This window comes from Remersonia thermophila, chromosome 6 (assembly GCF_042764415.1).
Source record: "Remersonia thermophila strain ATCC 22073 chromosome 6, whole genome shotgun sequence".
NCBI classification, from domain to species: Eukaryota; Fungi; Ascomycota; class Sordariomycetes; order Sordariales; family Chaetomiaceae; genus Remersonia; species Remersonia thermophila.
This window is the reverse complement of record NC_092222.1, coordinates 2,606,771-2,620,306: the sequence shown is the minus strand read 5'-3', so window position 1 is coordinate 2,620,306 and position 13,536 is coordinate 2,606,771. Positions and strand designations below refer to the sequence as shown.

The following is a 13,536-nucleotide window of genomic DNA, read 5'->3' as shown; positions in this document are numbered from 1 at the left end:
GGCCCGAGACGGATCGGGATGGGCAGGTTGAACGACTTGAAATGCCAAGCCCACTTTGAGTTTCTCATTCTCCCTTTCGCTGGCTTTGGAATCACCGACGGTTCTCTCGACTCTCTCCCGAGTGCGTGAGCAAGCGAGCGAGCAAGTGAGCAAGCAAGAGTCAAGGTCTGGCACATTCCTCTCTCTAAAAAAAGACCCGCCATGTTCCGAGCAACGCTCCGGCGGCTGGCGCAGGCCACCCGGCCACGGCTCAGCGCCGTCAACGACATGGTGGCGCAAGAGAGGCCGTCCGCCTTCCCAGCGACCTCGCCTCAGCCCACCTACCAGTACAAGCTCAAGAAGGTCTGGCCGCCCGACATCAAGACCATGACGCCCCAGCAGCAGCTGCGCTTCGAGAAAAAGTACAAGCGCCGGCTCAAGCTCGCGACGACCCGCCCTCGCTGGGACAAGTTTATTCGCCTGGCGCAGCTCTTCACCATCACCTGTGAGGCTTCCTCTCCCCCGCATCCGTCGCTCCCGAGTGTGCACCGGCTTGTATTGACGAATCCTCCTCCCCCCCTCCCTCCCCCCGGTGCCAGCCATCGCCAGCTACGTGATTCTAGGCATGAGCTGGTATGACGTGCCCCACCCCTTTGATCCGGTGAGCTTGCCTCTCCTCTCTTCCTTGGCCTCCTCGGACGCCTGTCCCAGAACGTGTCTAACCTCGTCCTCTCCCCTCCCCCCTCCCCCACCCCCCCGGAAAGGTCCGCGAGAAGTTCTTCAACTTCTTTGGCGTCTTCACCGCCGAGAACAGGCGGCTCTCCATCGAGAACAGCCGGCCATCGGCCCCGCCGCCCAAGAAGGGGGAGTGATGCGGCGGGGCCTTACCCTGCGATGGCTTCTCCCCCCCTCGCCCTCATGTACTCTCCCTCCATGTACCATAGCTGTTTGTTCCACCCTATGCGGAGTTTTGGCGTTGGATACCCCGGCATCCGGCAGAGCGCCGCGGTCGGCGGCAGGTCAGGTTTTTGCGCCATGTCTATGACGAGACGAGATGATTTTGTGAATACGATGCCGGCGGGTGCCCCTTTGTCGGGTTTCCCAACCACTGACCGTTTCCCCGGCGTGACGACTCCCGTGAACCCATATGCCCTGCCCGCCTCTCTCTGTCTCTCTCTCTCTCTCTTTCTCTCTTCCTCCTCCTCACCTGCCATGCCACACCATCCCTCCCATCCCCAACCCCGCTCCCAAACCGCCCCCTCCGCCGCCGCCTCGCCCTTCGTTCACCGGCCTCTTGGCCACGGCCCCCTGCGCGCGCACCCCGGCGACGATCCTCTCCAGGTTCGTCTCGATCACGACGCCGCCCGCAATCATCTCGCCGAGCGTGGCATGCAGCGCCTCAAAGTTGAAGATGAGGTCCAGCTCGCACACGTTCTCAAACAGCCGGTCCAGCGCCTCGACGTAGACCTGGATGAGGTCGATGAGGGCGAGCGGGGATTCGGTCGACGTGGAGATGATGATGAAGTAGAGGGTGGCGTAGTTGCGGTACGTGACGAGCGAGGGCACGTCGTTTTGCTCGTCGGCCGAGGCGGAGGTGTTGCTCGTCGAGGAAGCGGCGAGGAGCGGCGGGAGTGGGAGGAAGTTGCACGAGCCGGCGGGGCGGTTGGAGACGAGGGTGAAGATCTCGGAGATGAGCCGCTGCTGGATGGAGGTGTCCTGTTGGGGGGGAGGGGGAGGTGCGAGGTTAGCGGTGGGCGGGCGGTAGCTAGCGGAGGGGTAGAGGACGACGGCTCACGAGCTGCGTGTAGAACTTGGTGAGCCGTGGTTGGCCCTGGCCGTTGAAGACCAGGAATGCGTTGATCATGGCGAAGGAGCCCGGGCCGAAGGATACCCGCTCCGTGCTGTGGCTGTTGTCGGGTGTGGTGGTGCTGGTGTCCCCGGTGCTACGGATCCGGGGTTTCTTGGATGGATCTCGGATCCCGTCTCGAACCCCGATGCGAAGCGCAGTTCCTGACCCTGAGCCTGCAACAAGCCTGGCCCTGGATTGCGGGGGAGCTAGGTACGCAGTATTTGGGTAACCAACTACTATACATACTGTGCACACAATACATGACGTGCGACAAGCAGCATCGGACCCGCGCTAGCCGGAGCCTGCGGTACCCGCTTGGCCCGTGCACCGCCCGACTCGCGCCCTTTCATTGGCTGCTTCTCTCGTCCTTGGCACGGGCCAGGGTAGCCCGAGTGGGGTCCAACGGCCTTCGATTGCCCGGGCTTTGAGCTTCCAAGCTTCTTGCGGTCGGGTCCCGACGACGGGGCTTTTGCACACTTGCAACGCAACATCACAGCAAACCAAGCCAAGTCGGTCCGGACAGCTGGTGATCGTGTTTGTTTTGTCGAGGTGGTCAGGGTCCTCGATAGCCATTGAGCGTTTCTCCAGCGTTTCGTTCCTCTTCTTCGCCTTGTTGTTGTCGTCCCCCTCTATTGACTCCCCCCCCCCCACCATGACGCCGAGCATTTCCAAGCTCACCCGGGTCGCAGCTCGGGGCCTGCACTCTGCCCGCGCCGCCCGCGCCGCTCGCCCCGGCGTCATTGCACCCGCGGCCCTGCACCCCCTCCCTCGCCCTGCGCAGCCGGGGTGCCACGCCGCCGCACCCCGTCGCTGCCTTTCTCAGAGCGCCGTGTCCCGGGGCATCACCCCGGACAACAAGCCGTCCAAGCAGGCCGTGGAGACCCCCGTCACCCGGACCCCCGCGGCGCTCACCACCAACGAGTACCACGCCGTTGCGAATGACTACCTCGATCGCCTCCTCAGCCGCCTGGAGGAGCTGCAGGACACCCGGGAGGACATCGACGTGGAGTTCTCGGTGCGTGCTGGAGCGTCGAGCCTCTTGATTTCCCCAGGTCGCACGGATGCGCTAACGTTGCTGCTTCAGGATGGCGTCCTCACCCTCAGGCTCGGCCCCGACGTCGGCACCTACGTCATCAACAAGCAGCCGCCCAGCAAGCAGATCTGGTGGTCGTCGCCCGTGTCCGGGCCCAAGCGCTACGACTACGTCGTTCTCGGCGAGAGCCAGTACGAGAAGCAGGACACCGCCGTCGGCGACTGGGTCTACCTCCGTGACGGATCCACCCTGAACGACATCATTCTTGAAGAGATCGGCGTTGACCTTACCTCCAACGACTCGGAGCTCGGGAACTAGGTGCGCCGGTAGCCGGTCGCGGCGAGCACGGGGACCGTGTGGCTTGTTTCTGTCGTGCGCTGTGTTACTATCGGGTTTTTTTATATCTTACGGCGGACCGGTCAGGGTTCTATGTTCTATCAGGATTGGGCTTTGGCGTTGACGGGATGTATGAAGAAGCTCAGTGTGAGCTTGTGCAATGGAAAAAAAGAAAAGCGGCGGGCTCTGTCCTCCACAGCAGGCAGGGCGGCCGAGTCATCATTCACTTGGCACGGGCACGGATGGATGATGTTTCTCTGATCCGGGATCAATACTCTCAGTTACGTCCATCACCGCTTCCCCTACGGCATGAATGCGCTGCACTCGCCCCTTCGCATGATGTACTCGCTCGACCCTGGGCCTGATGGCGTCAAGCGCGGCGCCGTCACAGCTGGTACGCCAGTATCCATGCCGGCCAAGGTCTGACGGTAACTTTGGCAGCAGAAGCATGCCAGAGACGGCAAGGCAAGGTTGTCTCGGCTCCACGCTTCCACGCCGAGGCGAGCTCTCGTATACACAGTAATACTGCGTACGTGCCTCCTCTGGATGGTCGCGGGGTTCCGCCGCCGTGAGATGCAGGTGGTTCGACCACGTGGTGTATTAGGTCGCTCAACGCGCAGAATCCTCCATGAATCGAGGCAGAGCATAGCTAATCATGTCTCATGGCTCACTCAGCGTGGGATTTGCCCAAGAGTCCACCTCACGACCCTCGTGCGTGTTGCCTACCGTAGGATTGCTAGTGAATAAGCAAAAGTGTATCAAGTACTACAGTACATCTCGGACTTGGTCACCTGTGGCAGCTAATTCCATGGGCTGCTGGGCTCGGCATGCCTCATGTCGGTTGACCACGAGATCCCTAAGCCTCGGCTGGGTCGTCGTCGGTGCGTCAATGTGCGGTGTGCAACTCTGCGGCGCTGGGGCACGATGAGGCATTCAAACTCTTCCGGCATGATGACCGTCGATGACCATGGTTGTTTCAATCTTTGTCCGTGGCTACCCTCCTTTCTTTTTTCATCCGCGGTTCTCGGGGTGGTATTTGCGGCGGAGTTGATACCGGGAGAGGAGACGCCGCTGACACGATGGGACCTAGGCACCAAGATTACAGCGACATGTGAGCTCCGCGGAGCTTTCCACGGGCCCCTCGGACCGTGGGAATGGCCCGTCATGTTGCGTATTCATTCCCTATTCAGAAGCTCTCAGAGCCGAGGGATTCGCTCTAGGCTCAAAGGGCTTCCGGCGTCGAGGGGGAATCTCTGTTCTCTACCTGTCAAGGGCAAGCTGCCTTCGCCAAAGTCGATCCGGTAACGATGGTCCCCGGTCAGAGACAGAGACAGCGGGTTCCGTGCTTTTTTTTTTTTTTTTTTTTTTTTTTTTTTCACAGCCCCTCTCGTTGGGCCTAATGTGCCATCGCCCGTTGGACAGAAGCAACCCCCCCGGGGGGGGGGGGGGGGGGGAACCTAAACTCACATCCAAGGCTGACGATGTACCCGCTTTCATCTACGATAGGTCTCACCGTGCTAGGCAGTAGTTATGCGTTTGATTGCAGAACGTTCCTCGGCAGCATCCCGCCCTTGCATTTCCGTGCTTCAATCAACTGGGGGCCGCTACGAGAACCGATCGCAAGCCTGAGGGCTTGATCTACCAGCCTTCCCGCTTCAGCGGATTCCCGAGCCTCCGAGCCCACCCAGACAGCCAGACCGCGGGGATCGACATGCTCAACCAACCCATGCAGGGCTGGTCGGAGAGGTATACGATCCTGAATCTTGCAGGGTACGTACCCAGCCGACTGTTGCAGTACCACGCCGCCCACGCCCCGCTGACTTGGCTGAATAGATGAGGGCGTGAGTAAGCAACCCGCACCACCGTCGGGCTAGGCGGGACGGCCCCACAATCCGCATGTGGCCCGGAAGCTTATGGTAACCTCCACGCAAACCCGACGACTCCAATCGGCGGACGGCCGGGGTCTACGGCCGTCAGGGATGCAACCGCTGGACGGCTGTTCGCGGCGTCCAGGGAGAGCGGTGCGTCCTAGCGAGGTAGATGCCTAGGGCGTTGAGGGGCATCATGATGTCAGCAAGCATTGTCCGATGCGACCTGGTCTCCTCCGTGTTTACGAGCAGAACCATCACCAGTTTTGTTGTCGGTATGGCAAAGGGGCGCTCTCATTCGCTGCCATCCGAAAGGGGCCACGGGGTTGTGGGTATCCAGGGGACGGTGCTGCGTGAGGTTGGCAACGGTCGAGGGGCTTCCGGGCTCGGGGGTGTGGGAGCCCTCTCACCGCATGCGATGATGACGGCGATGATGATGTCGAAAAGAGATGAGAATGGAAGCACGATGGGGCGGAGGCAAGACAACAAAGAGCCACGAGAGACGTGTATAAAGACCCGAGGACGCGCTGCTCTCGCCTCAAAACTCTCCACTTGATCACCAGGCCAGATCCCAACAAGACCTCCCAGCCTTTCGAGCTCCTCCCTCGACGCCTTCGTCAACGCCTCTAACGACTCCTTTCTCGCCCACCCGGCCGCCCGCTTTCCCACCGACAAAATGGTCAAGCTCTCGCTCCTCACCGCCGTCGTCGCGGCTCTCCCCAGCGTCTTTGCCACCCCCGTGGCCGCCCCCAGCAACTCGTCTGCCCCGGCGGTCCTCGAGAAGCGCGCCGAGGGCGTGCACCTCTTCAACTGCTTCCCGACGAGCAACAGCGCCAACAACTGGCTCTCCGTCGTCGCGGTACGTTGGAGCCCCCCGAGCCGAGAAGCCCGGCCATCATGAAAGGCGCTGGCGCTTGCTAACCCGGGACATCACAGTACTGCGCCAACGACGCCGACTGCAGCAACCCCAGCCATGTCCTCTCCGGCAGCAACGTCTGCGTCAAGAAGTTCTCGCTGAACAACAACGACTGTGAGTCTCGGCCCTGTCCACCCGCCGGCAGAGCCAGCCATGCCAGCGACGCATGGGGGGGGGGGGGGGGAGAAGATAAAGGTTGGGAACTGACACCGCGGGCGCTTTTTCTAGTCAACATCTGGGAGGGAAGCGAGCAGTCCTGCACGTTCTCGAGCGGCGTCACCTTTTCGTGGAACATTGACAGGAACGCCCAGCGTCAGAACGACTACACCTACGTCGGGTACGTGTATCTGTCTTCCCAGCCCGCCCGAGCCAAGACGAAAATCAAAAGGAAACAAGCCGTCGGGCGCTAACCTGTGATGTAATACCTACCCAGCTCCGGATGGAACAACTTCCGCTCGTTCGCCGGCTACAAGGACAACAAGCAGCAGGGCGCCACCTACCTGAACCACGACTGCAAGAAGATCTACTACTTCATTTAATGGAGGAGCATCGGGGCTTCGACGGTGCGCACCAGAGGCAGGCGGAAACGGGAAGCTGAAGTGATTCTCTCATTCAACATGAGGGACATTTCCGAGATTCTTGGGCTTGTCAGCTTCTTGAGGACGGAGGGTGATGGTGACTTCTCAAGGAATGGTTTCTCTGTTTCTTGATAATAATAGAATCCTTCCATTCAGGTCTCTCGTTTCTTTTCCGGGTTTGGAGTTGAGAAGTGCTTCTTGTCAAACGTGATCCGTATAATTCGAGGCCGCGCCCCTGAACCCGCCATGTCCAAAACAAACGCTCAAGGGTGGCAGCGCCTTGGGGTTCCTCGGCGAGCCGCGCGTAGAATAATCAGCCTTCCAACCCGAGAGGATTGCAATTCTGCTCGTGGGATGCAATACAAACGCCTTGCATCCATGTCACCCGTGCGGACGTACGGTCGATCATATCGATAACTACTTGGAACGGATGTCCTTGAATAATGCAGTCAAGAGATAATATATCCGACAAGAGTAATACAGATTCCTGTTCCCCCTCGCCCTGTGAAGCACTGAGAGGGTGGATCACGAGGATCGTGGAGAAATTGAAATTCTGTGCCTAACGTCTCATTGATCGCTGAATGATGAAATAGATCCTCTCGCTTAGAAGGGGTACTATCTCTTCCACCACATCGATGTCCCGGTGGAAGGTGTCTGGAGAATCCTGATCGCGGCATGTCAAACACCGCAACAAGGCGGTCTAGCCCCAGTCGCCTGGGCCAACTCTGGCTTTTCGTTGAAGGTGTTGCCGCGTTGACTTACAAAGCACGTAGGATTTCCGACTGTCGCCTCCTCATTCATGGCATGAGCATTTTGAATTAGATATTATGTAGCTCGGCCGGCTAGACGCCGTCAGTTCGATGGCCCGTTGCGAGCCAACAACCGGGCACGCACAAGCGTCAAGTAACTATCTGGCGGCGGCGGCAGGTATGCACACCTATTCAATCACTTGCTCTCAACCTCATCCTTCTTCTCGACGTTGTCCTTCTTCTCACCCTCGTCCTTCTTCTTCGTCTTCCCGGCCTCGTCCAAAATGGCCCTCGCCGCGACCTCCGCGCCGGGCGTCTGGTTGACAAGCTCCTGAAGCTCGCGGACCTTTTTCCGCATGTCCTCGGCCCGCGGGCCCAGGACCACCTCGACCAAGGCCGGTCCCAGCTCCTTGGCCACGCACTTGGGCATGCTCGTCCTGCTGGCCCACACGCCGATGCCCAGGACCTCGACGCGGTGCGCGAAATCGTAGCAGTCGAACCAGGCGGGGAGGATGATCTGAGGAACGCCGGACCTGGAGAAGGGGAGGGGGGAGGTTAGGAATAGGACGTTGAAAAAAAAGGGGGGGCTTCGAGACCGCAAAGAAAGGCCAACTCACATGACGCCGTCGTAGAACGAGTTCGCGCCGCCGTGGTTGACGGTGCACACCACGGTCCCCGCCTGCAGCACCGCCGCGGGGTTCGGCTTGATCCAGTCGACGACCCGCACCCGGTCGCCGTCGATGGCCTCGGCCAGCACGCCGTGCACGCGCGAGCCTTGCCCCGTCGGGTAGCTCCCGTTCTTGCCCGACGCGGCCAGCTTGCCGGGCTGCTTGAGCTTCCACAGCACCTGCAGCCTCCCCGGGACGCCCCCGATCGCGGCCTTGTCCTGGGCGGCGTCGAGGAGCTGCCTGATGGCCGTGGCCATCTCCACCGCCTCGTCCTCGTAAAAGAAGCGGTGCGTGCCGAGGCAGATGAACACGGTCGGCCCGCGGGCGAGCCAGGCGGCGAGCTCCGGATCCACCTCGCCGACGGGCGCGACGGGCCGGATGATGGGGCCGCAGGGCTTGAGGTGCTCGGGGACGTAGGCGAAGGGGAACTCGAGCTCCTTCCGGGTGGCGACGAGGATCTGCTCTCCGCGCGGCGGCCGCATGATCAGGGTCTGCATGGTGATGATGTCGGTCTTGAGCTCCTGGCGGACGTATTTCCGAGCCTTGCGCGCGGAGCGGCGGCCGACGATGATGCCGACCTGGATCATGCTGTACGCAATGTTCAAGGGTATCTTGCGTCGGGGCACGGGGTAGGAGAAGCCCGAGCCCGGCCTGCCGGAGGGTCAGCCTTCTTCTTTGCCGATGGCGGAAGGGTTAGGGGGGGGGGGGGGGGGGGGGCTCAGGGGGACGCACACCGGGTACTTCCAGAGGCCTGCCGCCCGGGGCTGCAGGCCGGCGGCGAACTCCTTGATGGTGTTGGGCGACAGCACGACGTGCTTCAGGCCAAGCCCGCGGCACGCCGTCAGGCCGATGGCGAAGAGCGAGTCGACGGCGACCAAATCCGGACGGATCTCTTCGGCCAGGGCGGCGAACTCCCGGTAGCCCTTGACAAACTCGGGTCCGTCCCAGGGGAGGAGAACGCTCGCGGCGAAGTGGGACACGGGAAACATGTTGAAGAAGCCTGGCGGCATCTCCATGACATTGCTTACGGAGCGGTCCTTGTCCGACTCCCAGACGGCGTCCAGGAGGCTCGGCACGGACAGCGCATGAAACTCCCAAGGGCGTGCCGCCTTGCCGTGCGCTTCCTGGGCGGCCCGCACCGACTGCTCCGAGGCCGAGGCTACCTCGCGGGCGATGTTGTGGAAGGAAACGACGTGGATCTCCGTCTCTGGGTCCAGCTGCTGAAGCGCATGGCCGACGGCCATGAACACGCTCGCCTGCCCGTACTCGGAGTTGTGCGTGAGTATGATTCTCGCCATGGTGGACGGCCGGACAAGGGAACACGGCAACAAAACACCGGGAGGGGGGGGGTGGGGGGGGGGGGGGGGGACTGGCAAACGGGTCGCTCGCCCGGGACGTCAAGACGCCGCGAGGAGATAGATCTTTATAGAAGAACCCTTCCCGGCAGCGCCGGGGTACATTTCATGCCGCGCGACGTGGTGGTCCGAGGGGGCCAATCCTACGTCAGGAATGCGGCACAGCAACGCCCAGGGCTGCCGTGCGAGGGATTCGGACCCGTTCCATCTTCTGCGGGTGAGACGGTAGGTACACGGCCGGTTGGATAGGGGCCCTGCCGCTGTCAGCTTACCACCCCGGAGCAGGGAACATGGGGAATTAAGCTTGTGTTGCCCAACACGCCATGCAGATACGCAGTATGTCCCAAGCTGTACCGGGCGTTCCATCAGCAAGTGGCGTCCATAAGGATGCCAACGAGAGGAGCCATCGGAGAAATGGCGGCTGATATCGAACGCCATGGGTCAAGCTGTCAGTGGAGGTTGGCAGGTCGGATGCATGTCGCGTAGTCAGCCGCGGCCGGGATGGGATGTTGGTTCCTGTTGATTCGTAGCCCCTGGCTCGCCCGGAAAACAAGCCGGATTGTTCAAGCCGCCATATACCACAGTAGTTGGCTGCTTGCCATGGGACGCCAACGGTGGGTGCCCGGAGCCCCTGAAGGGTTTGATTTGCGACGGACTTGAAGTTACATCAACGCAACCTCAGCGTCGAATCCATCCGAATCCCGACCAAGTCCTGTTGATCTCTTTTTGCTGAGCCTTCAGCGAAGCCTCAAGGATTTCGCCAAGCCGCTCTCTCATGTTCTGTCCACCGTATGTACTCCTCAGGATGCACGAGCCGGAGTGGCCTGTCTTTTCCCAACCGGCGATGTCAGAGTATCTTGCATGCAGCAGGCTACCCACCCGTTGCCCCAACCCTCCTAACATCGCCCTCCGCTTGTCTGACTTGATGCAATGTGCACTTTTGATTTTCATTGCATTCATGGGCGATCGGGCTTTAGCAGGGCTGATCGATTTACCTTGCATACGCTAGGCGGATGTTGACAGCTCTTGGCATGGACGGAGTTGTGTGCGTTGCCGTCCTCTCGTTGACGGGGGCTGGGAGGGTATGTACATATAGTACGTATACTATGTATAGGAGATAGAATAATTAACTCTCGTGCGAGCACGTCCTGCACATGCCTCACCCTTCACCAGCCAGGAAACCCGTCTTGCGAGAAAACCTGGTTCTCGGGCCATGGGATCCGCCGCGATGCTGCTGGCGCGCGAACGGCGGGCTCCGCAAGCCCGGTTCGGATCGCCTCTCGCTAAGAATTCAGGCAAAACCCAGCCGGTAGTTTATCCTGGGCGCGCCCGCATGGGCGCTCGCTCCAGGCTCGCCCCGTTGCGACGTCGAGGCCCGAGGCAGCATCAACGACCGGTTGGCCGTTGAGCTTGTCTTGAACAGGAAGCGGTCCCTGGACGAACGTCGCCCTGGCACCCTCTCTCTCTCTCTCTCTCGGAGGTCTTGAGTCCGCGAACCGGGCGGGTAACGGCCTCGGCCCCGGGTATTCCTCCTCCACCGGGTTGCAGCTCTTGCGGGGGGGAGAGCGCCACCTTGACGCCGGCGGCGACATGGAGGGGTGGGTATAAGAGAAGCACGCAGGGCATCCTCTTCTTCCGCCGGCTGCCCCGACCGCTTTCTGGCCTTAGGAGAGACGAAGCCTGCCCGTTCCAACCTCCAGGACGACGCTTGACCAGCCCTCCGCGTCACGATGCTGTTCTCGACCGTGGCCTCGAGCCTCCTGGCTCTGGTCTCGTTGGCCGATGCCACCCCGCTCGTCAAGCGCGCGTCGCTCACGCGCGTGAACAACTTTGGCAACAACCCCAGCGGCGCGCGCATGTACATTTACGTGCCGGACCGGCTTCAGGCGCGCCCGCCGGTGCTCACGGCGATCCACTACTGCACGGGCACCGCCAACGCCTTGTACACGGGCACCCCCTACGCCCGCCTCGCCGACCAGCACGGCTTCATCGTCGTCTACCCGGAGTCGCCCAACAGCGGCGGCTGCTGGGATGTGTCGTCTCGCGCGGCCTACACCCGCGACAGCGGCTCCAACAGCCACGCCATCTCCCTCATGACCAAGTGGGCTCTGCAGCAGTACAACGGCGATCCGGAGCGCGTCTTCCTTGCCGGCACCAGCTCGGGCGCCATGATGACGGTGGGTGGCGCGCAAAACGACCGTGTTCTTTCCGGCCGGCTGACAAGGATTCCTCCAGAACATCATGGCTGCCGTGTACCCCGACCTGTACAAGGCTGCCGCCGCGTACGCCGGCGTCCCCGCCGGCTGCTTCTACACGGGCACCGTGGCGGGCTGGAACAACACGTGCGCCAACGGCCAGTCCATCACGACGCAGGAGCACTGGGCCAAGACGGCGCTCGACATGTACCCCGGCTACACCGGCTCGCGCCCTCGCATGCTCATCTACCACGGCTCGGCTGACACGATCATCTATCCTCGGGTAAGCCCCGCTTCCTTGTTCTTTCTACTGCCTTGAAATGAGAGACATGCGCCCTCCTCCCCCAACCCCGTCGCTGACCACCTCCCCCCTCGACAGAACTTCAACGAGACGCTCAAGCAGTGGGCCGGCGTCTTTGGCTACACGTACGGCCAGCCCGAGCAGACCCTCGCCAACACGCCGGCGGCCCGCTACACGCGCTACATCTACGGCCCCAACCTCCACGGCATCTACGGCACCGGCGTCACCCACGACCTCCCCGTCAACGGCGCCAACGACATGGAGTGGTTCGGCATCACGGGCAACCCCCCGCCGACCACCACCAGCACCCTCCCCTCGACGACCCCGGCGCCGTCCAGCACGAGCACGAGCACGAGCACCACGTCGACCTCGACCCGCATCACCACGACGAGCAGCGTCGTCCCGACCCCGACCCCGACCCCGACCCCGAACCCGGGCAACCCCGGCTGCACCCCCGTCGGCAAGTGGGGTCAGTGCGGCGGCATGTACTACACGGGCTGCACCGTTTGCGAGGCCGGGTCCACGTGCCGGTTCCAGAACGACTGGTACTCGCAGTGCCTGTAAAGCCGGACGGAGTAGCGTTGTGAAGAGCTGAGACGAACCGAGCATGGGGGAGCGGTTAGCGTTGATGGAGGGGTGCGCGATTCTTGTACATATGTTGGCGCAAACTGACACAAAACCTTGTTGTTGTCACCTGTGCATCTCGTGTTGACGATGCTAGACCGCGATCACGAACGTGGCAGCGAAATCCACCACCACCACCATCACCACCAAAGTGCTTTCAACAAGCCCAACCAGAAACTTGCCCTCCGTTTCCCCCCATCACACACACACACACACACACACACATACCCGTTGGCACTTTTTTTTTTTTTTTTTTTTTTTTGGATTCGTCCCTCCGCGACCTCTCCCCGCACCCACCCCCTCCCACGCAAGGTCGGCGTGCGCCCGTCTCATCTGACGCCGCGGTTCCGAAGCTTCTCCATGCACCGCCTCCTGTCAAACTCCCCCCTCTCCAGCTTTCCGCGGTCGCCACGCCACATAAACACCGACCCGACCACCTTCTCCTCCCCCGCCGTCGGCTCTCCGCCCTGCCGGCCCGCAAACCGCATCTCGCAGGGCATGACCTCGTAGTTGTCCGTCTCGTAAAAGGCGAGCCGGTCGGCGTGCTCCTGGGTCTCCACCAGGTACGCCACCCCGCGCACGACCTTCCCCGGGTCCTCATCCGGCACCAGCACCTTGTTGTGCCCCCACATCAGCACCTCGTACCCGGTCGTGACGGCGGGGTGGAGGACCGGGTCGGACGGAAGGCTGAGGACCTTTTTCAGCCAGGAGGGGTTGGTGAGCGAGCCGTAGAAGAAGTACCAGGTCGGCTTGTAGGGGGAGGGGGCTGGCGGAGACGGAGGGCTGCGAGGCCCTGACAGGTCGGATGGGACGGAAGGTGGAGGCAGAGGGGCACCGGGGATACGAGCGGGAAGAGGAGGAGGGGTAGGCGGCGGGGGCGGCGGACTCGTGCTGCTGGACGCCATGGGGCTGGGGTCCTCCCGAGTGTTGGCCGCCGTGTCGGAAGATGGCATGATGGCTTGAGAGGGGGGAAACTATCTCGGGATGGTTCAAGCTGGCGGCCGGGTCCGCTCTGGGCAGAAGGACAGCGCCGGCCCGGCAAGCTGGGTTTCTCCAAGGTCCGTGGTGAACCGAGCGGGAAAAGG

At 61.8% G+C, this 13,536-nt stretch overlaps 7 protein-coding genes across 7 annotated transcripts; 4 read left to right on the top strand and 3 right to left on the bottom strand.

Moving 5' to 3' along the window:
- Nucleotides 1-201: 201 nt before the first annotated feature.
- VTJ83DRAFT_6891 (uncharacterized protein) lies at nt 202-851 on the top strand (the record flags this gene model as incomplete). Its single annotated transcript, XM_071013652.1, has 3 exons — nt 202-484; nt 579-640; nt 744-851. The coding sequence occupies 3 exons, from the start codon at nt 202-204 to the stop codon at nt 849-851; spliced, it is 453 nt and encodes a 150-aa protein (XP_070864518.1).
- A 331-nt stretch (nt 852-1,182) lies between these two features.
- On the bottom strand, nt 1,183-1,843 carry VTJ83DRAFT_6890 (uncharacterized protein; the record flags this gene model as incomplete). Its single annotated transcript, XM_071013651.1, has 2 exons — nt 1,183-1,695; nt 1,775-1,843. The coding sequence occupies 2 exons, from the start codon at nt 1,841-1,843 to the stop codon at nt 1,183-1,185; spliced, it is 582 nt and encodes a 193-aa protein (XP_070864517.1).
- A 637-nt stretch (nt 1,844-2,480) lies between these two features.
- On the top strand, nt 2,481-3,179 carry VTJ83DRAFT_6889 (uncharacterized protein; the record flags this gene model as incomplete). Its single annotated transcript, XM_071013649.1, has 2 exons — nt 2,481-2,843; nt 2,913-3,179. The coding sequence occupies 2 exons, from the start codon at nt 2,481-2,483 to the stop codon at nt 3,177-3,179; spliced, it is 630 nt and encodes a 209-aa protein (XP_070864516.1).
- A 2,562-nt stretch (nt 3,180-5,741) lies between these two features.
- Nucleotides 5,742-6,520, top strand: VTJ83DRAFT_6888 (uncharacterized protein; the record flags this gene model as incomplete). Its single annotated transcript, XM_071013648.1, has 3 exons — nt 5,742-5,924; nt 6,002-6,318; nt 6,415-6,520. 3 exons carry the CDS (start codon nt 5,742-5,744, stop codon nt 6,518-6,520), a joined length of 606 nt encoding a protein of 201 aa, XP_070864515.1.
- A 984-nt stretch (nt 6,521-7,504) lies between these two features.
- Nucleotides 7,505-9,274, bottom strand: VTJ83DRAFT_6887 (uncharacterized protein; the record flags this gene model as incomplete). Its single annotated transcript, XM_071013647.1, has 3 exons — nt 7,505-7,841; nt 7,926-8,627; nt 8,709-9,274. The coding sequence occupies 3 exons, from the start codon at nt 9,272-9,274 to the stop codon at nt 7,505-7,507; spliced, it is 1,605 nt and encodes a 534-aa protein (XP_070864514.1).
- A 1,787-nt stretch (nt 9,275-11,061) lies between these two features.
- Nucleotides 11,062-12,391, top strand: VTJ83DRAFT_6886 (uncharacterized protein; the record flags this gene model as incomplete). The annotated part of the gene is made up of 3 exons (XM_071013646.1): nt 11,062-11,508; nt 11,567-11,809; nt 11,906-12,391. 3 exons carry the CDS (start codon nt 11,062-11,064, stop codon nt 12,389-12,391), a joined length of 1,176 nt encoding a protein of 391 aa, XP_070864513.1.
- A 389-nt stretch (nt 12,392-12,780) lies between these two features.
- VTJ83DRAFT_6885 (uncharacterized protein) lies at nt 12,781-13,404 on the bottom strand (the record flags this gene model as incomplete). The annotated part of the gene is made up of 1 exon (XM_071013645.1): nt 12,781-13,404. One exon carries the CDS (start codon nt 13,402-13,404, stop codon nt 12,781-12,783), a length of 624 nt encoding a protein of 207 aa, XP_070864512.1.
- Between the last annotated feature and the right edge of the window lie 132 nt (nt 13,405-13,536).